We start from the raw sequence: 23,917 nt of genomic DNA, 5'->3' as shown, positions 1-23,917 counted from the left end.
GGTAGCTTTTTGCATGTTAAAAAGCTTCACTTGTAATGGACTGCAGTGTTCGTTGAACAATTGTCACGAAAAATGAAAAGACTTATTTCACAGATCAGAAATAAAGGTCAACACAATCTACTATTTATGCCACATTCTTGTCATGTTCCCTCTCCACTTCACCAGTCACATAGATGATGAGGCTGGCATTAACACAATCAATCATTCTTTAACACATCTCAAAAGCTAATACTTCCTGTATTGGCATTTTGTTTCACAGACAGGCAGGCTTATACCACAAAGCAAAGGTTTTATCTAAATAAATCACCTGTGAAAGGTTGAGAAAATTGTTGACCTTTATTTACTCTACGCAATTTTAAATGGGATCATTGTCTCAGGAATCATCTGTCATTCGAAGCAAACAAATTATCTAAATATTATTTGAATTCTATGTTAGCTGATTTTATTTGAAACCCTACACAAAACAGCAAGCAAAGAAAATGATGAAGCATACATTTCTCAAATGATGTAGTAAATGGAATGCTTAATAACTATCTGAATAAAATAAATCAAAAATGGAGTTTGACATTGATACATAACATTTGTGCAAATATTTGAACACAAGTTTGAAACAATAAATCATAAATATTTTATTCTAGCTAGGCTCACAGGATTACTTTATTTTATTCAGTACAAAACACTACATAGCAAAATATTATAAAGAAGAGAAGAACAGAAAACGAGATAGTAACAGAAAACAGATAGTAAGAGATTGAAGAAGTATTTACAAAGGAAAAGAGTAACTAAAACTAGTGTTGGTTGCCAAATGAATGAGTTTGGGAAAGCTGGAGAAGATACTTCTCCAAAGAGTTGAACTGTCAAGAGGTAAATGCGATGGAGCAATGTAAAATCATAACTCTCATCAAGGAAAAGGTGCTGGAAAAGTATTAGATTAAAAGGCTGACAAGTCTTTAGGACTAGAGGGCCCACATTCTACATTCTCAAAAGTAATGGGTGAAGATTAGTGAGCCTAATCTTCCAAAATTTGTTTAGACTTGAAAGGGTCCCAGCAGATTAGAAAATTGTGCATTTAAGAAAGGAAAGAAACAAAGAGCAGGAAATTATAAGCCAGTTACCCTTACATCTATTAGAGGGAAATTACTTGAATGTATTTTTTTTGAGATTATAGCAGATTGTTCAAAAAAACATACTGTCCTGCTTTTTGTGCACAGGACATACCCGGACAATTTTCTACATTGCCAGTGTTGTAGCTGTACTGAAGTAGTTAAGAGTGGTACAGGCGGTTCTGGAGCACAGGTCTTCAGTCCATTTCAGATGCTGTCCATTTGGTGTAAGCAGACCCAAAATGATGTTAGTGAGGGAATTCCAGGATCCAATGTCTTTGAAGTTATGGTGATATATTTCCAAGTTACAATGGTGAGTGTCTTGGAGCAGAACTTGCAGTCAGTGATCTTCCCATATATCCCCTGTTTTATGTGGTTGTGATCATGTGCTTGGAGGGTGCTATGTAGCCTTGAATAATTTCTGCAGGGCATCTTGTAGATGGTACACATCACTACAATTGCTTGTGGAAGAGTGAGTATGTGTAGATGTAGTGCAAATCAATTGGACTGCTTTCTTACGGATTGTATCAAACTTCTTGAGTGTAGTTGGAGCTGCATCCACCCAGGCAAATGGGCAGTATTCCATCACACTCCTGATTCATGCCTTGTAGGAGCCAGGAGGTGAGATTCCATGCCTCTGACATGTTCTTTTAGCCACAGTTTACTTATGACTAATCCAGTTCAGTTTCTGGCCAATGGTCGCCCCAGAATGTTTATAGTGGGGGAAATCTGAGATGACAATGCTATTGAATGTCAAAGGCCAATAGCTAGATTCTCTCTTTTTGTAGATGGTCATTGTCTGGCACTCCTTTGTTTAAATATTACCTGGCCCTGTCAGCCAAAACCTGGGTATTGTACAGATGTGGCTTTTTTTGGACAGGGGCTGTTTCTGTATCTGAGGATTACAAATGGTGCTGAACATTGTACAATCATCAGCAAACATCCCAACTTCTGACCTCATGATGGATAGAAAGTTATTTATGAAGCAGCTGAAGATGGTTGGGCTGAGGACACAGGCAAAAATGTTGAAATATTTTATATTAATTTTTAAATGGGTTTATGCATTTGTAATACTAATACTGCAAACAAACCAACAGCACACCCATGGGATCTCCGCTATCAGGATTCATAGCAGAAGCGGTAATGCAAAAACTAGAACAAACAGCCCGACCAACCATCATAACAAAAATCTGGGTCCGCTAAGTAGATGACACCTTTATCATCACAAAACGAAACAAGATAGAAGAGACATTTAACATCATCAACAACACCCTCACAGGCATAAAGTTCACCAAGGAGGAAGAAACCGACAACAAACTCGCATTCCTGGACGTCACAGTCGAAAGAAAGGACAACGGAGAACTACAAACCTGCGTATACAGAAAACCGACAAACACTGACCAAATACTTAACTACACCAGCAACCATCCCAACACACACAAACAAAGCTGTATCAGAACACCATTCCAACAAGCCACCACACACTGCAGCACAGACGAACTTCGGAAAACAGAGGAGAACCACCTATATAACATATTCAAGAAGAACTGACACTCAAAATATGCAGTCCGCAGATTCCTCAGGAAGAAACCACGACAAGCAGACCTAACACAGCCAGAAACCCTAACCACCTTACCATACATCAAAGAAGTTTCAGAAATGACAGCCAGACTACTAAGACCCTTCGGAATCCTAGTAGCACACAAACCCACCAACACTCTCAAACAAAAACTAACTTAAAAGACCCAGTACAACCCATGGACAAAATCAACGTCATCTACAAAATTCCATGCAAGGACCGCTACAAACACTACGTAGGACAAACAGGAAGAAAGTTAGCCACCAGGATACACGAACACCAGCTCGCCACAAAAAGACATGACCCTCTCTCCCTCATGGCCCTACACATGGATGAAAAAAAACACCATTTCGACTGGGACAACACACCTATCCTGGGACAGACTAAGCAAAAACATGCCAGAGAATTCCTAGAGGCCTGGCACTCCAACCACAATGCCATAAACAAACACATAGATCTAGATACCATCTATCAACCCCTCAGGAAACGAACAGGAAATGACATCACCACAAACCCCAGGAACCCTATCCAGGACAAACATTTAAATAGAAAGCAGGAGACAACAGCTTCGCTTCACTTGGAGGTCGCCACTGATGATGTTACCGAACCAGGTAATGAAACATCTGGATATCAAACCTACAGCTCAGTGAGCAAACCTACACCCTAAACCTCAACCTGAGCTACAAACCTTCACAAACCTTGTGATAGATATAATGGATTGTGAAGCACTTTCCTTTCTAGCCAGATATCTACCTGGCTTATCTCCAAATGCAAACAACCTTTGTTTGGCAAAACAGACCTTTTTTTGCCACCTGTGTGTGCACTGAGTTGAGAGCAACCCTGAGAGCCGTGACCTGCTGCAGCTTGACCACTGAAGGCCTATTATGATGTGCTTCTTCAGCTACCTTCAGCCGGGCCTCCAGCATCTGTTGCTGCTCCCCCCTCTGCCTCTTTCTAGTCGTTGAATATGAAATGATCAGGCTTCGTAAATATGCCTTAGTGGTCTCCCAAAGTACCGAATGATTACTGGCTGTACCCAAGTTGATATCCCAGAAGGCCCTGAACTCTCTTGTAATGTACTCAGCAAATTAGATATCCCTTAACAGGAATGGGTCCATGCATCAGTGCCCTGCATCTATTGCGCCACCCTTGATTTTAACATCTAAATATAGTGGTGCATGGTCCGAGATAGTTATATTGCCAATTTTGCAACTAATCTTCTGTCCAAAGAGAACATGTCAACTCGCTGTGGCACTTGTGTGGGTTGGAATAGAAAGAAAAGTCTCCTCCACTAAAGTGAACATACCTCCACACGTCCACCAATCCCAACTCCTCACACAAGTCCACCAACTGTCCAGCTTGCATGGGTGTGCTCGCCAGGCCCCTTGGCATCCTGTCTACCCCAGTTAAAATCTGGGGTATGCTTCTTTAACATGGCAGGTATTGGCTCCAGTGCTGCCTCAATTTTTCTCGGAGTTTAGCAAACACTGAGATGGAATTAAAATCCCCTCCTATGATCTTATGGCGCACCCCAAAATAATGTGGCAACTGCATCAATTAAAAATTTAAGAGGGTGCACTGTGCTCTTCTCCCCGTATTAGAGCTTTAAGAATGATGATCTATCCATGTTCATCCTTAATTTGCTCAGTTACCTGGAATGGGAGGTTCCTTCTTACCAGTATAACCAGTCCTCTACTTTTAGAGCTAAAGGGGGAAAAGAATAACCTATTATAATGCCCCCTGCTGCAATTTCAAATGTTTCTTATCAGTTAAATGCATCTCCTGCAGCGTGACAATGTCAACCCTTTCCTTCTTAAAGCTTGAAAACACCTTCTTTCTTTCAAGTGGGGGAATGGCTCCCTTTTACATTCCAGGTGCACCACCTAAACAGATCACTAGCCAAGGTCGTTCAGAGCAGCCCATGGCTTCCCAAGAGGAGGAAGCTTATCTGCGGTGCAGCAAGTGAAAAAAAACTCTATAAAATCTAAAAACTACTCCTATGAAAACTACAATAACTAAAAGAACTAATCACTACATTTAACTTAAACAATAACCCAAATAAACCCCAATTCACTAGAGATCTCTCCCCATGCCATAGGAGGCAATCCTCCCAATTCTCACTACCATCCTGACTCCTTCCAGCTGAGGGCGTGCCTCAGTCTCAGGCAATTCGCAGACAAGGAGAACATGTTATTCACATTCCTGAGAGTTAACAATTGACACCCAGCCTCCCCCTCCACACCTCATCTCCATACACCTTAACCACAGATATAGCCACCCCCAATCCAGAAAAGAACAGCAAAAAAAACCCAGATAATAATCAGCCGACCTAAATGTTAAATAAATCAGGTTTTACACCAAGGCAGTCCAAAATCTATAAAACCGATAACCACAAAAAGGGAGAGTTTAAAAAAGGGCAGAGAAAGTAAAGAAAAACTGTACCATTGTCCATAATGGTGCCCCTTCCCCCCGCCCTCTGACCTGAGTCCTTTATTTCAAGGCGCATAAGCAGCCTTCAAACTCAACCCAAAAATCCAATTCAGCACTGAGACTGAACAATCAATACTGGCCTGGACATGAGGGAGAACTCCCTTGGCTGTACTAACAATGACATCTTTCTTTCACAGTCATCTGAGTTAGCCCCTCGGTTTAAGATTTCATCTGAAATATGTGGCAGCTTTGACACTAACTCTGCCGTCCCATCAGCGATGATTGCATGACAGAGTGGACTCGATGGGCCGAATGGCCTTACTTCCACTCCTATGTCTTATGGTCTTATGGTCTTATGGAGTTCACAAAGTCTTTTGTCTTTTCTGCCGAATCAAAATTATAGACCATTCCTTCGTAAGCAAAACACAAGACCGCCGGGTACCTCAAGGAATATTGAATGTTTAGGTCCCTTAATTTCCTCTTGGCTTCATCAAATGCCTTTTTCTTCTTGATTATGCTCCAGAGAAGTCTTGAAAGAACATTATTCTTGAGCCTTTGTATGTTAAAGCCTGTGGATCTCTTCCCAGTCTTCATGCTATTTCAATCATTAATTGTTTTTCTTTATAGTGCTGGAGTCACACTAAGACTGGGCGGGGGCATGGATCCAACAGAGACCTGGGCATTGCGATCCAGTAGGCCCGCTCCACACTAACCCCCAGCCATAGGAACATCGGGAGCCACTTCTCTAGGAATCCAACAAGATCCTCGCCTTCCTCACACTTCGGGACACCCATCAGCATTTTTCTTTTACTTTTATTTTCAAGGTCGTCCACTTGTTCCTGAAGGACCCAAACCTGGCCTTCCAGCATTTGGATCTGTCCTCCTGAGTCCTCCACTGCAGTCTCCAATGCTGTTGTCCTCTGCTTGACCGCTTCCACTCATCTGTCCAGTATTTGGATCGTCTGTTCATGCTTCTTTAGCATAGCAGATATCGACTTCAGTGCTGCTTCAATTTTTCTCGGAGTTTAACAAACTCTGAGAGCAAATGCTGCTGCCCCGTTGAATCCAAAGGGGCCGCCATGGGAGTTTGAACAGTGGCTGCGGGCACCCCCGACATAGTAAGGGAGTGCCCTGCCTGCTGTACTCCTTTCACCCCTTTCCTTTATTCAATTTCATCCTGATCTTAGAGCTTTCAAATCACAGTTTTAGAAGCTCTAGATATTTGTCAACTCTATATTATCAATTTTCTCCTGGGGTGGTTAGCAAGGTGGGGGCGTAAAGGTCCACCTTGCCCAGGAAATGCCACAGAGCCCAGCACAGCAGACCTCTCAGATCACCGCCATCTTGGATCTCCGATCTACAATTTTGAAAGGTGTACTGGTTCGTGACTGTCTGTTTGACTACTACACCAGATATTGGTTATTTCAATAAATCAATCATTATTTGCACAAGTATCATTTTTAAGTCTGACGGACATTCCCCATATATTACAAGTATGTGCCAACTGCAAGAATATTAATTATACAGGAAAATGTTCTGGGAAAGTTTAACAATATCTTTTTTGGTCTGGACAAACTATGTAAGTGTACGTAAAAAAGATACTCTATTTCAGCTGCAATTTTTAACGTTATGTTTTTAAAAATTTCTAATTGTAAGTGTAGAGAGATAATTCAGAATAATTCACTGTTACTTTCATTAGTCGCTACCAATGTTGTTTCCAAAGTGTGGCAAAAATGATTAGATTAGATTAGATTAGATTACATTACATTACAGTGTTGAAACAGGCCCTTCGGCCCAACAAGTCCACACCGATCCGCCGAAGCGCAACCCACCCATACCCCTTTAACCTAACACTACGGGCAATTTAGTATGGCCAATTCACCTGACCTGCACATCTTTGGACTGTGGGAGGAAACCGGAGCACCCGGAGGAAACCCATGCAGACAAGGGGAGAATGTGCAAACTCCACACAGTCAGTCGCCTGAGTCGGGAATTGAACCCGGGTCTCTGGCGCTGTGAGGCAGCAGTGCTAACCACTGTGCCACCATGCCGCCCAATGATGTCACATTGATTGATTTTTCCATTACATTATGATATATTTTTTAATTTTTTAATTTGGTGGGCGACACGGTGGCACAGTGGTTAGCACTGCTGCCTCACAGCGCCAGAGAGCCAGGTTCAATTCCCGCCTCAGGCGACTGACTGTGTGGAGTTTGCACGTTCTCCCCGTGTCTGCGTGGGTGTCCTCCGGGTGCTCCGGTTTCCTCCCACAGTCCAAAGATGTGCAAGTCAGGTGAATTGGCCAAGCTAAATTGCCCGTAGTGTTAGGTAAGGGTTAAATGTAGGGGTATGGGTGGGTTGCGCTTCGGCGGGTCGGTGTGGACTTGTTGGGCCGAAGGACCTGTTTCCACACTGTAATGTAATCTAATCTAATATTTTACCACCACAACAGAATTATAATGTTCTTTACACTCTTATCATATCAGACCAACTGATTAGTATTCTTTGCAGAAATCTTCAATAAGACGTGAGAAAAGGAGTCACTGCCTACTGATATCTTGTAAGAAGAAATTTATAATTACCAAAAGAAATTCCACTGTCCAAATATTTCATTCAGAACCTGATCTTCTAAACCTAGAAATAATCTGGACAAACGTGAGTGACAAAATCTTTTTCATGATCATACTATGTTTTTTGATGTACAGCTTTTCAGTTTTCTCAGTTGGCCCCTGTGACCAGGGTGATGGGATGTTATAATAGTGCAACTTTTAACATGTTTTTCATAATATGTATTTTTGCCTCACTCTAATTTAAATTTCTAACCACTGAATAGGTCAGATAACTAATCTGATAAAAGCTCCAGACAGAAGGTGAACTGTTCTGTTTACTCCGCAGAGGTTGGGTGCCAGAACTGCTGAGTACTTCGAACATTTTTTGATTCAGATTTCTTTGTACGTTTTTACCCACTGGATCACCTGCTGTCAACCCTGTCAATTGTACTTGACATTGATCATTGCAAAGCGAATATTGGGCAAGTAGCACTCAGAGTTTGTCAGTTAGCTATTTCAGAATGATCCAGCATGGAATCAACAATACCACAATTATCAGTTCAAACTTCGTATTGGCCAGTATTGCTTTTTATCCTGAGACCAATGAATATTCAATGCTGCTTTAGTTCTGGGCCCACAGACACGAATATGGAGTTAAGGATGTTGTAAAGTGAACTCTAACCACAGCTCATCCCATGGGAAGATCAATCTGGTACATTTGCACAAACCATCGTCTTTTTTGGTACGGTTCTGCAGGGTCCCCTTGGTCTAGAGTGATTGAGGAAAATCATCTGGTCTCCTGACAAGATGCTCTTGTCTTAAACAATGTGTATTGTGTTAATTGGTAACAACTACGTAGACAGTGGTATCATAGGCACTGTTAGTGATTCTATGAGGGAATCGTCAATTTTAGGTCCTACGCCTTTAATATCTAAAGCTAGTCCTCTTTCAGGATTCTTGTAACATCCCATTATTGTTAAGGGTGTTGCTTAATAATCTCCTCAGCATGAACCCTTTTCGACCCTTACTTCCTTACATAATACCTTCCCCAAAACTGTTCACAGATTTGTGTTCACTAATATATTTATCTCCCCCAAAGTCTCTGAATTCAACACTTCAGGCAAACTGGCGTTCACTATTTTCCCAGAATTTATTATCTTCAGATTTAAAGATTAGCCAGTCTATGGGTTGAAGACTGTTGATTTCATGGACTCATTAAAGTTTACAGCACGGGAGGAGGTGATTCAGCCCAACGTGGCTGTGACAGTCAACCAAGATCTGACGACACTAATTCCATTTTTCAGCTTTGGTCCAAAGCCATGGAGACCATGGCAATGTAAATGAATATCTAAACAAATCTTAAATGTTACAAGAGTTTCTCAACCCTCTTTCAGAGAAAGAATTGCAGACCGCTAACACCCTCTAAGTTGGAAACATTGCTCCTCAACTTTCCACCCAGCTTGTCTTGAATCTATGCTCACCAGTTATTGACCCCTTTACGAACGGAAAAAGTAACTTGCTTTCCAGCCTATCTATGTCCCTCATTATCTGATACACTTCTATCAGGTCCTCTGTCAAGCTTCACTGCTCCAAGGAAACCAACTCCAGCCCGTTCAATACATTTTGTATTCATTTGTGGGATGTGGGCATCGCTGGCTGGGTCAGCATTTATTGCCTGTCCCTAGTTGCCCTTGAGAAGGTGGAGATGAGCTGCCATCTTGAACCACTACAGTCCACCTGCTGTGGGTTGATCCACAATGCGCTTAAGGAGGGAATTCCAGGATTTTACCTGGCAAAAGTAAAGTAACTCCTATATATTTCCAAGTCAGGATGGTGAGTGGCATGGAGGGGAACTTGCAGGTGATGGTGTTCCAATATATCTGCTGCCCTTATCCTTCTAGATGGAAGTGGTTGTGGATTTGAAGGTGCTGTTTGAAGATCTTCAGTGAATTCCTGCAGGGCATCTTGTAGATAGTACACATTGCTGCTACTGACAGTCATTGGTGGAGGGAGTGGATGCTTGTGCATGCAAGTGGGCTGCTTTACCCTGGATGCCATAATATATTTTTGGGGTTGCACTCATCCAGGAAAATGGAGGAATTCCATCACATTCCCAACTTCTGCCTTGTAGATGATGGACAGGCTTTGTTGAGTTACCCATTGTAGAAGTCCGAACTTCTGACCTGCTCTTACAGCCACTATGTTTATGCGGTAAGTCCAGTTGAATTTCTGGTCAAAGATAACCCCCAGGATGTTGATAGTGGGGGATTCAGTGGTGATAACACCATTGAATGTCAAGGGCAATGGTTAAATCGTCTCTTATTGGGGATGGTCATTACCTGGCATTTGTGTGTCACAAATGTTACTTGCCACTTATCAGCCCACATCTGGATACTCTCCAGATTTTATTGCATATGGCTACAGACTGCTTCAGTGTCTGAGGAGTCGTGAAATTTGCGGAATATTGTGCAATCATTAGCGAACATCCCCACTTTTGACCTTCTGCTGGAGGGAAGGCCATTAATGATGAAGATGATTAGGCTGAAGATGATTCAGCCTAGGACACTACCATGAGGAGCTCCTGCAGAGATGTTCTGGAGCTAAAATGACTGACCTCCAACAACTATGACCATCTTCTGAGGTGTCAGGCATGATTTTAACCGCTAAAACATTTGCCCCCAATACCCATTGATTCCAATTTTGCTAAGGCTCTTTGATGCCACATTGGGTCAAATATAACCTATCAAGGGCTGTCACTCTCACCTCATCTCTGAAAGTCAGCTCTTTTGTCCATGTTTGAACCAAGGCTGTCATGAGGTCATGGGCAGAGTAGGCAGAACCCAAACTGGTCGTCACTGAGCAGGTTATTGCTGAGCAGGTGCTGTTTGATGACTCTGTTCCATCATTTTACTGACGATTGAAAGTAAACTGATGGGCGGTAATTGGCTGTGTTGGATTTATCCTTTTTTTATGTACAGGATGGCCAATTTTCCATACTATCAGATAGATGCCAGTGTTGTAACTGTACTGGAATAGCTTGGCTAAGGGAATGGAATGTTCTGGAGCACAAATCTTCAGAGCTATTGCTGGAATGATATCAGGGCCTATAGCAGAGAATAATTAACTAACAACTATTTACAACTCCTTCCTCTAACCTATCTTTTACTTTCCCTTCTATAATATTAGTCGGATAAAAGCCCCAAGTAAGATTTACAGAAAAATTCAAATTTCAAACCCAGCCAGTTGTTGAATCTTCTCTTGGTATCTTCCTCTGTAGATTTGCTCTCCAGGTCGGTGTCGGTGCTTTTTCCAGTGCAAACTCCTTTTCCAGATAGGGACCTCTCAGCGAGAGTTCTCAATTGTAGCCTACATCCGTTAGTCTTTTGGCAGTTCTCCTCCAACTGTTCAATTTTTTTCTGGTTTTATACCTCAAAGCATCGGATTGTTTCAGTGTTTATTAATATTCTGGATTAGTGGTGCTGGAAGAGCACAGCAGTTCAGGCAGCATCCGAGGAGCAGTAAAATTGACGTTTCGGGCAAAATCCCTTCTTTTCCTGGTTATTAATATTGTCAATATACTAAATTCAAACTTGATTGGAGATTGGGAGTTTGAGGTATAATTTAAACTGATAGGCTGAATTTGATTTGTTTTTCTTGTCTCCAGGCAACCCAACGCTCTTAAAGGTACAGCACCCCTTACAACTTCATAACACTTTGCAGTATCCAATGTCTCCAACTGTTTCTTGATATCACATGTAGTGAATCAAATTGGCTGAGAACTAGTATCTGTGATGCTGGGTACCACTGAAGGATGCCAAGATGGATCATTCACTCAGCATTTCTGGCTCAAGATTTTGCACAGATATATTGGGATCTTTCGTCCTTGAGTCTGGGATATTTGTGGAGCCTCCTCCTCTAGTGAATTGTTTAATCATCCACCATTCACAACTGGATGTGGCAAGACTTAGATCAAATTAGATCTGATATATTGGCTGAGGGATCGTTTAGTTCTGTCTATCACAAGCTGTTAATGCTGTTTGACCTGCAAGTAATCCTGTTGGTGGCTTCACCAGGTTGGCAATTCATCTTCCGGCATGCATGGTGCTGCTCCTGGCACACCCTCCTGCACTCTCCATTCAACCAAGGTTGATCCCCTGCTCTAAAAGCAATGGCTGAGTGTGAGATATACCGGGCCGTGAGGTTACAGATTGTCCTGAAGTGCAATTCTGCTGCTGTTAATGACCCATAGATGAGTCTTGAGTTGCTGGATCAGTTTGAAGTCTGTCCCATTTAGTACAGTGATAGCGCCACCCAACACGATGGAGGGTATTCTCAATATGAAGGCGGGACTTTGCCTCCACAAGGACTGTGCGGTGGTCACTCTTACTGATACTGTCTTGGACAGATGCACCTGCAGCTGGCAGATTGGTAAGGATGAGGTCAAATATGTTGTTCCTTTGAGTTGTTTCCTTCACCAGCTGCCGGAGACCCAGTCTAGCAGCTATGTCCATTTGAATCTGAGCAGCTTGACCAGTAACGCTGCTGCTGAACCACTCTTGGTGGTGGACATTAAAATCCCCCACCCAGAGTACATTCTGAGCCCTTGCCAACATCAGTGCTTTTTCTAAGTGTTATTCAACATGGAAGAGTACTGATTCACCAGGAGAGGGAGGATGGTGTCTGGTGATCAGCATGAGGTTTCCTTGCCCATATTTAAACTGAAACCATGAGACTTCATATGGTCCAGAGTCTGTGCTGAGGAATTCCAGGACAACTCCCTCCCGATTGTATACACTGTCTCGCCTCCTCTGCCATCTCTGTCCTACCGATGGGAGATTACATTTCCAGGGATGGTGATGGTGATGTCTAGGACACTGGAGGGTATGATTTCATGAGTATGACTATGTCGGGATATTGCTTGACTAGTCTGTGATATAGCTCTCCCAATTTTGGCACTAGCCTCCAGATATTACTAAGGAGGACTTTGCATGGTCAACAGGGCTGTTTTGGCATTGTCTTTTTAGTCCCTTTACTTGAGGAGGAATGTAGCTGAATTGAAGGCAGTTCAGAGGCAGGTTCACAAGGTTGATTTCAGAGATGAGGGGGTTTTGTCTTATGAAGAGGGTTTGAGCAGTTTAAGCCTACATACTCTGGAGTTTAGAAGAATGTGAAGAGATCTAATTGAGATTTGTAGATACAAAATAGGCATGGAGAGAATATTTTCTCATGCAGGGTAATCTGGAATGAAAGATCATAGTTTCAGAGCAAGGGGTGGCAGATTTGAAACAGAGATTAGGAGGAATTGCTTCTCTGAAACCGTCATGAATCTGTGGAACTCACTCCCCCAGGGTGCTGTGGATGCTGGGTCATTGAGTAATTTGAAGGAGGTTATAAACAGATTTTTAATTAATAATGGGTTGAAGCGTTATGGAAAGGCATGAAAGTAGAGTTGAGGCTAGGATGAGATCAGCATTGATGTTAATAAATGGCAGAGCAGGCTCAAAGGGCTGAATTACTACCTTACATTCCTAGTTCTTATATTCTAAAAGCAGCTATAATGTCATCAGCTCCCATCCCAATTTATTACAAAAGTGTGCTTACTTTTCAATTTCTGATTTAATATCTCGTTTGTAAGTAATTGTTTACCTGAAGAATTGCTATCACCAAGATGTCCAATTCTGTGTTCTATTTGACATCATCATATTAGTTGGAGCTTAATGCACTTCTCGACATTTAACCTTTCAGACCGTTATATCCTTCTCCACCAGGGACCATGATCAGATCAGCCATCAACAATGTGGAGCAGAACCAAAAGGTTGATGGCTATTCCTGCTTCTCTTCCTTAGATTCTTACTTCACATTTTCTATTCTTCTACGTAAAAATGTCGAGCTTTCAAAATAGTATTGTAAAATTGACATAATGTACATTTTAAAATGAATTATTGATGATTTAGCAAAGTTATATTGCTATTGATAAAACTCTGGCATAATTTCCTATTATTCAATATACTAATATTTAGTATTAACTTTGCAGTTAACTTTAGATGACAGTTAATGTAATATGCACTTGTTAATAATCTTTACCAGATCACCAGGTAAATTAAACAAATTGCACTGTGATACAATCTGTGAACATATTTCTTTCTGAACTGCTGAGCATGCTAACGTCATAAAGGTTATAATTTCCAGGTTTTTTTCTTCCTATGTGGTATCTTTTTTCTTTTTTCAAATTTGTTATATTTCAGGAAAGGCAATATCGTAAAAGACTGCATGCTGTGAGCTGATAAAACATGATGATCAGAGGATTAGATAGGGTGAACAGTGAGAGCCTTTTTCCTCGTATAGTGATGAATAGCACGAGGGGACATAGCTTTAATTTGAGGGGTGATTGATATATGACAGATGTCAGAGGTAGGTACTTTACTCAGAGAGTAGTAGGGGTGCGGAATGCCCTGCCCGCAACAGTAGTAGACTTCCAACTTTAAGGGCATTTAAATGGTCATTGGATAAACATATGAATGATAATGCAATAGTGTAGGTTAGATGGGCTTCAGATTGGTTTCACAGGTTGGCGCAAATTCGAGGGCCAAAGGGCCTGTACTGCCCCGTAATGTTTTATCTTCTATGAAATACAAGCTATTTTTGTCCAGCCATTAGTATTACGTATCAGAACTGAATGCAATATAAAGGCATCCCTGAGATAATGAGTTATCAGTAATTTAAAAGACCTTTGTAATGCTGATGTTCTGTTAATTTTACCTCTGTAGGCATATCGTTATTTTTCTATAAATGTAACAATATGTTGTTATAACAGATTTTCCAAAACATAGATTAAATCAGGTCACACAGATATTCCCAACTGACAGTGCAATAATCCAATAAGCAAAGTTCTGTGGATATTGGAAATCTGAAGTATAAACAGAAAATAGGGAAATACTCAGCAATACTGACAACATCTGTGAAGGGAGAAACAGAGTTCATGTTTCAGTTCATGACCTTACTTTGGAACAGCTTCAGGATTGAAGTTTTGAACAAATTGCTTTATTTCCTATACTCCTGGTTTACGCTTACCATTTTATTGCTATGCCTATTGCACTATATAATACATAACAACTTTTAAAAATAAGTTTCCTGCAAGTTATCAAACTACCTTTTCAAAACAACCATTACCATTTAAAAACAAAAAAAAACTTAATAATATTGTATGACTGACTATCGATCTGAGTAGGCCCAGAGAAGAGGGAAATCAGATAGGTGTACTTTGAGAGACCCTTTCAGTTATTGAAATAGGTGATTGAAAAAAGGGTCTCAGAGCAGAGCCATTAAAAACAACCATTAATGGGAGAAAACATAAAATAAATATGCATCGGGACAAATCATTGAATCCCTAGAATGCAGAAATAGGCCATTTAGTTCATTGAATCCTGCAGTTGCCCTCAAAGAGAATCCCATCCAGACCTAGGCCCCACCCTATCTCCATAACCCCACATTTACCATGGCTAATCCATCTATCTTAGTGAGTTTTGAGAAGATTTGTATTCGTAGTAGATCCCATCTACCACACCCTGAGAAAAAGAACAGGAAATTACATCACCACAGGAAATGACATCACCAACCCAAAGAAACCCAAACAAAAAAATAGAAAGCCGGAATCATCAGCAATGCTTCGCCCAGACTCCCACTGAAGATGTTACCTAGTATGGCGACGAAACGTCTGGAAATGAACCTTCCAGCTCAGCAAGCAAACCTACATCCATTTATCCTGTTCATCCCTAGACAGTCCAGGATAATTTAGCATTGCCCACTCACCTAACCTGCACATTGTTGGATTATGGGAGCACCCAACGGAAACCCATGCAAACTCCACACAGACAGTCACCACACAGCTGGAATCAAACTTAGATCCCTGGCGCTGTGAGACAGCAGTGCTAACCACTGGGTCACCATGCAGACCCTTTGTATAATATCCAATTTTGCAAATTTTCAAATCAAAATGACAAGGGAAACCATCTGATCAACAGCAATGAAATATCATAATATACAAAACAAACTTCATTATTTTTCATCTTCAATATCAAATTTCACAAAATCATTGAGTCTTGAGAAAAGTGTAGTTGTGTAGTTCTGTAGTGCACCAAGGCTTAGCCAATACAAGATATATTCCAATACTGTCATAATTTTGATTTGGGTCCTGTTTGCCTTTGAATGGCTGAAGACCATATCTGGTCAATTAACTTCAATATTTCTGATGCAAAGAAAACTGAAGAGGCCAAGCCAACCAAGCAGGTTAATTCTATTAAAAATCAATAATGAGCAATAAAAATATTCTCCACTTTGGAGACAAGGATACATCTTTCCTACATTAGTAAAGTGTACAGAAAGATGTGGTGCATAGGTTGCCCAATGATATGCAAAAATTGTGCCTCAATTCATGTCAAAGAATAGCACCAACTGCTATATATTATTTTGATGTTGCCATCATCCATATAATCAATATTCTCCAGATTTTTGTTCCCAATTCGAGTAGTGAAACTTAGATAATATCCTGGCTTGATGCACCCATGTCAGGAAAAGTGTCTTGAATGTCACAATTTTAGCTCTGGATGATGGTGGCAATGGGTTGAAGTTGAGTCTGTAGATAGTGCTTTGTATTTATATATAGACACATCCCTCCAGAAACACAATGTTTAATTTGATTTCATAACAATCTTATGAACTTGCAGTACTAGTTTAAATGCTTTGTATATCTCTAGATCTAGATTCAATTGTTCCTTTATCACATTTAAATGCTTATTGTTCAAGCATCATCTTATTAGTGCACTGTCTCACTTTTCTACATTGAAATGCATATTATTTGATAAATCCACATCCATTTATGAATGCCTTTTGTATTCTGTTGAATTTTTCATTAGTAATAATTATATTTCCCAAATTGACCTTTGTAAGATTTAAATTGTACTTTTGATTTTTGCATCTAATCAATATTAATATAAATCTTGAATAACAGTATCCCACTTAAGCATCTGGGAACTCTTGCCCCACAAAAAAATACTGCTAAAGTAGGTAAATTAAAAACGTAAGAACTGAAATTTCATTCAGCCTGGTTAGACAGAAGTATTAAAGATTAATTAAAAGAGGGAAGATAAAGCTAAGATACAGATCACCCGTGGTTTAATTGAGTGATGGAATGAATTTAATTGAACAAATGGCTTGCTCCCATTTCCATGTTACCTGAACACCAGTTAGTTGTGCAAAGGAAAAATTTCTGTAATTAAGGTTTAAATAGGATGAAAGGACTGTGTGGCATTGATAGAATACAGAACCAATCAAAAGAAGATTCACACAGTCAAACAGAAATTATGTGCAACAAAAAAGAAATGAGCAGTAAGAATAAATACGAAAATGTTAGCTCAATAGTAAAGCCATTTGTCAGTGGCATGAGTATTCAGTTTTGTTATTGATTCTTACTTGGTTTCTTCTCTGCATGGAATCTAAGAATAGATACAGCACAGAAGAAAGTTTACGTGGAGTTGTTTTAACTTTAAGTGTAACCATATAATGTACAAGCATGGTGATTTTCACACAGCAGGGGTAAGAGAAAGGTAAAACACATAATGTATTGTAAGGATTTGAATTCAAAGGTTTAGTTAATTATTGTATCCTGTCAACATAACTAACTCGATCAAGTATCTAATTATAAGCATGAGAAAGCAAGAATATTTACTTTTAATGATTTATGCAACGATTGACAAAATGGTTAAATGATTGGATACAAACTGACTTTTACTCAGCCAAGATAAATTTTTTTTGTTGCTTTGGTTGAATAATATTCAGAAGAAACCCCATTGAAAATATTCTTGACAATATAGCTCCATTACGTCAAGCACAGTACTCAACAAGTGCCTCCAACTTACAAAGTCTGAAATTGAAGGAGAAAGTCAAATAATAATGCCAAAGCAGAAGTGCTTCGTAGCTGAGCAAACCAGTTTTCTAAATTACAAATGGAATTCTAGGAAAATGCAGTGAAACAAAAATCGGGATGACTTCAGTCTATTTTTTCATGATAATTGAATGACTGTGATCTACAGTGCACATTCAAGCAAATTAACTGATGTCAGCCAAAAAGATTGAATGCTTCCTTTCTTTTCTTTTACTTTTTAAAGGTTGAATGTTTGTTACCTAAATTTTTCTCCAGTAGAAGTCTTTTCTTTTGTTGCCTTTCTCGTTTCTCTTTCTCAATTTTTTCTTTGGCTAATTTGGCGTGTCTCTGTTTCTCCTCTGTCTCTCTCTGCTTTATGTTTTCCTTGACAGCTTGCTTTAATGAAAAGAATAAAGATTAGAATATGATCATATTGGATGGAAGAACAGGTTTGAAGAGATGAATGGCCTATTTCTCTTCCTGTTTCTTAGAAAATGTGTCAAAGATGAAATTGCGAACAAAACTGGAGATAACATTTATTGCAATTTCATTTGTGAAGTAATAACCACCTCTGTCATTAAGAGTAGCTTCAATTACTTGGCAAGCTAAAGGAAAGACAGCTTTGTATTTGATTACTAATTGAAGATAAATTTTTACTTTATGTAAGTCAATACAACTATTGGTACATATGGTTTGGAGTTGAGAGTGTGGCGCTGGAAAAGCACAGTAGATCAGGCAGCAGGAGAATCGATTTTTAGGCATACACCCTTCATCAGGAATGAGGCTTGTGGGCCGGGGGCTGAGAGATAAATGGGGGGAGGGAGAAGGTAGCTGAGAATGTGATAGGGAGATGAAGGTGGGGGAGAAGGTGATAGGTTGGAGAGGAGGGTGGAGCGGATAGATGGTTAGGTGATGGACAGGTCAAGAGGGCGGTGCTGAGTTGGAGGCTTGGGATGGGGAAGGAAATGAGGAAACTAGTGAAATCCATATTGATCCCGTGTGGTTGCAGGGTCCCAACATGGAATATGAGGCATTCTTCCTCCAGGTGTCGGGTGGTAAAGGTTTGGCGATGGGTGAGGCCCAGGACTTGCATGTCCTTGGTGGAGTGGGAGGGGGAGTTGAAGTGTTTAGCCATGGGGCGGTGGGATTGGTTGGTGTGGGGTCTCAGAGATGTTCTCTGAAACAATTCACAAGTTGGCGTCCTGTGTCCCTGAAGTAGAGGAAACCACATCAGGTGCAAAAGATACGGTAGATGACAGTGGAGGTGCAGGTAAATTTCTATTGGATGTGCAAGGATCCATTGGGGAATTGGATTAGAGGTGAGGGGGGAGGTGTGAGCGCATGTTTTGCACTTCCTGCGGTGCAGGGGAAGGTGCTGGGAGTCGGGGTTGAGCTGGTGGGTTGGGGTGGGGGTGGTGTGGATCTGACAAGGGAGTCACAGAGGGAATGGTCTCTACGGAACACTGATAGGGGTGGGGAGGGAAATATATCTCTGGTGGTGGGGTTCGTTTGTAGGGGCAGAAACCGGAGGATGATGCGATGTATACAGAAGTTGGTGGGGTGGAAGGTGAGTACTGGCAGGTTCTGTCCTTGTTGTGGTTGGAGGGGTGGGGTTCAGGAGGGGTGAGGTTCAAGGGTGGAGGTGCAGGAAGTGGATAAGATGCGCTCGAGGGCATCGCTGACCATGTGAGAAGGGAAATGCCCATCTTAGCCATTTTCAAAGGTGGAATTGGTCATCTTGGGAGCAGATGCGGCAGAAACGGAGGAATTAGGAATAAGAGACTGCATTTTTACAGGAGGTAAGGTGGGAGGAGATGTAGTCTGGATAGCTGTGGAAGTCCATGGGTTTGTAGTAGGTGTCTGTGGTTAGTTGTTCGCCAGAGATGGAGATGGAGAGGTCCAGGAAGGGGAAGGAGGTATCTGAAATGGTCAAGGTGAATTTGAGGTTGGGGTGAAAGGTGTTAGTAAAGGTGATGAACTGCTCAACCTCCTCGTGGGAGCACGAGGTAGCACCAATACAGTCATCAATGTAACGGAGAAACAGGTGGGGGTTGGTGCTGGTGTAGCTGTGGAAGATGGACTGCTCCATGTACCCAACAAAGAGGCAGGCATACCTGGAGCCCATGGCTACCCCTTTGGTTTGGAGAAAGTGGGAGGATTGGAAGGAGAGGTTGTTAAGGGTGAGGACCGGTTCAGCCAGGCGGATGAGGGTGTCAGTATCAGTACTGGTTGGGACGTTGTGAGAAGAAGAAACGGAGAGCTTGGAGGCCTTTGGTGTAGCGGATGGATGTGTACAGGGACTGGATGTTCATGATGAAGATGAGGCGTTTGAGGCCGGGGAAATGAAAGTCTTGCAGGAGGTGAAGGGCATTGGTGGTGCCCCAAACATAGATGGGGAGTTTCTGGACTAAGGGGGACAAGATGGTGTCAGGGTATGCAAAGATGAGTTCAGTGGGACAGGAGCAGGCTGAGACAATGGGTCGACTGGGGAAGTCAGGTTTGTGAATCTTCCATAGGAGGTAGAATCATGAGTTGCGGGTTCAGGGACGATGAAGTGAAAGGCTGTGGGTGGGAGATCCCAGAGTTGATAAGGTTGTGAATGGTCTGGGAGATGATGGTTTAGCGATGGGAGGTAAGGTCATGGTGAAGGGGGCAGTAGGAGGAGGTGTCTGCGAGTTGCCGCCTGATTGGAAAAGGCGGAGCCACTTTTTTAATCAAGACTCCCCCCACCCACTGAGGACCCCTTCTCCTGCCTCCAATGCACTCCCCCCCTCCTCCCCATCCACCTGGATACCCTGTACTGGCTGTTACTCTCCCCCCGACCTCTTCATTTCTAACTGCTGCCGTGACATCAACTGCCTCAACCTGTCCACTCTTCTCACCCACTCCAACCTCTCGCCCTCATAACCCACAGCCCTCTACCTCCTCCACTTCAACCCCAAGCTCACCATCAAACCATCAGACAAGGGGAATGCAGTGGTAGTTTGGCACATTGACCTCTACATCGCTGAAGCCAGGCGCCAACTCACAGACACCTCCTCTTACTGCCCCTCGACCACAACCTCACGCCCCCATCAGCAAACCATCATCTCCCAGACCTCATACAAAATAACAAGTAAGGTAAATAAAATGGTTGTTTCATTATTTCCAGAATTTCATATCCCACATAAACATACCATGAACATGGATCGGAAGTTACTTATATCACTAAAAAACTCCTCAGCTGTGACTTTCTTTGGATTGATAACAAAATAGTGCATCAAATCATGGTAAAGCTTCTCCATGTTTCCGTGCACGATGGCCAGTTTGTGGTGCTGTTCCTGGGCATGACTGGCAAATCTGTGATCTACTGTTAAGGAAATGTGTAGTCACTATGACCTTAAAGAGAGAAAGCGTGAGAAATAAACAGGTGCTTATAATTTTTATAGTTTACATTCACCCCAAATTTTTTCTCTTGTGCATCCTTGTTGGAATGTGAGAAAAAGACAAACATCAATATCATAATAACACTTCAAGACTAGGCTCAGAGAATTTTCATGGCTAGATTTTCCACATTCCCCTTGAAGAATGAAAAATGACCAGGGTTGGAGGAAAAATAAAGGCATCCGCTTGTCTTTTGGGCTAATTGAATACATTAAGTGGCCAAATAGGACTTCCTCTCAGCCCTGCTATAGCTGTGCCAGTCCCACAATTATTTCATTGGATGGGGGTGGCTCATATCATGTGGAAATCAGCAACTGAAGCTGCACAGGCTAGTCTTGGGAAAGTAGAGGGCGGGTGCATGAGTGTAGTAGCGAATTTCCTCTTGTTTCCCTGTTCCCACTGGTACAACCTCATCCCAAAATCACACTTTCCCCTTTACCTTGCACCATTGGATTCACAAACTCAGATTCCAACCTCACATGCCAGGGCTGCCAGCCTGACATTCCAAAATTCCTCCTCAGTTGCCGTGGTTTCCAGCTCCAGTGATTATCTCCGCTGGGGTCAGCCTGTACTTCTAGCATTGACAACTGCTCCTGCTGGGGCATAAATCTCACCTCCAACCTAATAAGTAACAGCACTGTAACCCCTCTTCCCAAGTGGGCGCCCACCATAAGAGCAGAATTAGGCCTTTCAGTCCACTGACTGTGCTCTGCAATTTGATCATGGCTGGTATGTTTCTCAACCTCATTTTTCTGCTTTTAACCCTTGAACCTTTGGGGCGGCACGATGGTTCAGTGGTTAGCACTGCTGCCTCACATTGCGAGGAACCAGGGTTCAATTCCCACCTCGGGCAACTGTCTGTGTGGACTTTGCACATTGTCCCGTGTCTGCATGAGTTTCCTGCGGTGCTCTGGTTACTTCCCACAGTCCAAAGATGTGCAGGTTAGGTGAATTGGCCATGCAGGGGGAAATGGGTCTGGGTGGGTTGCTCTTCGGAGGGTCGGTGTGGACTTGTTGGGCTGAAGGGCCTGTTTCCACACTGTAGGGAATCTAATCTAATCCTCTTGCTAATTAAGAAGCTATCATTTTAGCCCAGGTGCAGACACCAGGTAACATCTAACACCACATTTAAGGACTGAGAATATTTTTAAGATAGTAAAAATCCTCTGTTTTTAAAGGAATTTCCATTGCTCTCCCTTCTAAGAATTAATATTTCCAAAAAGGACTGCCTCTGGACAATTTGTTCAGATTGAAGAGCTCTGAGATGGAGCAGGATCTGGGTGACCTAGTGCATGAATCACAAAACACTATTATGCAGCTACAGCAATAAATAGTAAAGGCAAATAGAATGTTATCACTAATCGCAAAAGAAATTGAATACAAAATCTGGGAGATTATTCTTCAATGATAAATAGCGCACCTGGATTACAATATTGATCACTTTCTTCAAGGAAAGGTGAAATGCATTTAGAGAAGACCAGAAGATGGTCTTATGAAAAAAGTTGAACAGGCTATGTTTTATTAGCATATGTTTAGAGGAGTAAAAGGCAACTTAATTGAAACATATAGACTAGACATGAAGAGGCTGTTTCCTCTTATGGAGAATTCAAAACTAGGAGTCACTTGTTAAAAATAAGTGGTCACACATTTCAAATAGAGATCAGGTGATATTTTTTCTCACAGAGGTCATGAGTCTTTGGAACTCTTCCTGAAAATGCAATAGAAACAGAGGTGAGCAAGTCTAGGTCAGCAAGGAGGTGAAAAGTTATTAAGGAAAGGTAGGAATGTGGATTTGTGAGCACAATCAGATTAATGATGACTTTATTAAGTGACAGATTGAAAGGCTGCATGGCATGCTCCTGCTCCACGTTCATTTGTTTAAGATGTTGGTGAATGACAATCTGAAAACAGCCAACCAGGAATGGTGTAGAAGTCTCAAGATACACGCGTCACTAATATGACCCCAATTTGGGGAATTACTTAGATTCTTCTCAATTCCTCAATGTGGTGATGTGAAGACTTCATATGCAGACCATTACAACTGCAATCTGCAGTGTCTCTGATTTGAGACCCTGACAGGATTCAGCTAGTTTGACATTATTATTGGGGAATTGATCTGACAAATATTGGGGGTAGAGAGGGCCATCTCAAACATCACCACGCAGTTCCATTTTGCAGTTTGTAAAAAATATAAGCTTGGGTGGCAGTGGTGTCTCTCAGCGTCAGGGACTTAAGTTCAATTCCAACCGTGGGTGTCTTATGTAGAGTTTGTACATTGTCTCGGTTTTTGTGTGAGTTTCTGCTGGGTGCTCCAGTTGCCTCCCACAGTCCAAACATGTGCAGGTTGGGTGGATTGACCATGCTAAATTGCCCTGTACTGTACAGGTTAGGTGGATTCACCACGGTAAATGCAGGACTTTCTGCAAGTCACCTCTTCTTCCTTTTGTCAACCATCAAAATTTCACTTGTACTTTCACCCATATCATTTATTGTATCTGTTGCTCACAATGCGGTCTCCTCTATATTGGGGAGACTGGACGCCTTCACACTGAGCGCTTTAGAGGACATCTCCAGGACACACACACCAATCAACCCCACTGCCCCGTGGCCAAACATTTCAACTCCCCCTCCCACTCTGCCAAGGACATGCAGCTCCTGTGCCTCCTCCATTGCCACTCCTCACCATCTGAGGCCTGGAGAAAGAACGCCTTATCTTCTGCCTCGGGACCCTTCAACCCCATGGCATCAATGCGGTCGTCACCAGTTTCCTCATTTCCCCTCCCCCCACCTTACCCCAGTTCCAACTATCCAGCTCAGCACCATCCTCATGACCTGTCCCACCTGTCATTCTTTCTTCCCACCTATCCGCTCCACCCTCCTCTCTGGCCTATCACCTTTACCCCCACTTCCATCC

The 23,917-nt window shown here is 42.0% G+C and overlaps 1 protein-coding gene across 2 annotated transcripts in view; it reads right to left on the bottom strand.

Moving 5' to 3' along the window:
- LOC122550431 (protein diaphanous homolog 3-like) overlaps window positions 1–23,917 on the bottom strand; it is a 577,944-nt gene that overhangs the window by 96,477 nt on the left and 457,550 nt on the right. For both annotated transcript variants that reach the window (XM_043691160.1, XM_043691161.1), the window contains 2 exons: window positions 20,757–20,921; window positions 17,841–17,976 (listed from right to left, as the gene is read on the bottom strand). In XM_043691160.1, the coding sequence (XP_043547095.1) occupies window positions 17,841–17,976; window positions 20,757–20,921 (301 nt within the window). The remainder of the gene's footprint in view (window positions 1–17,840; window positions 17,977–20,756; window positions 20,922–23,917) is intronic.

Source organism: Chiloscyllium plagiosum, chromosome 6 (assembly GCF_004010195.1).
Source record: "Chiloscyllium plagiosum isolate BGI_BamShark_2017 chromosome 6, ASM401019v2, whole genome shotgun sequence".
Classification (NCBI taxonomy): domain Eukaryota; kingdom Metazoa; phylum Chordata; class Chondrichthyes; order Orectolobiformes; family Hemiscylliidae; genus Chiloscyllium; species Chiloscyllium plagiosum.
This window is presented reverse-complemented; position numbering and strand designations above follow the sequence as displayed.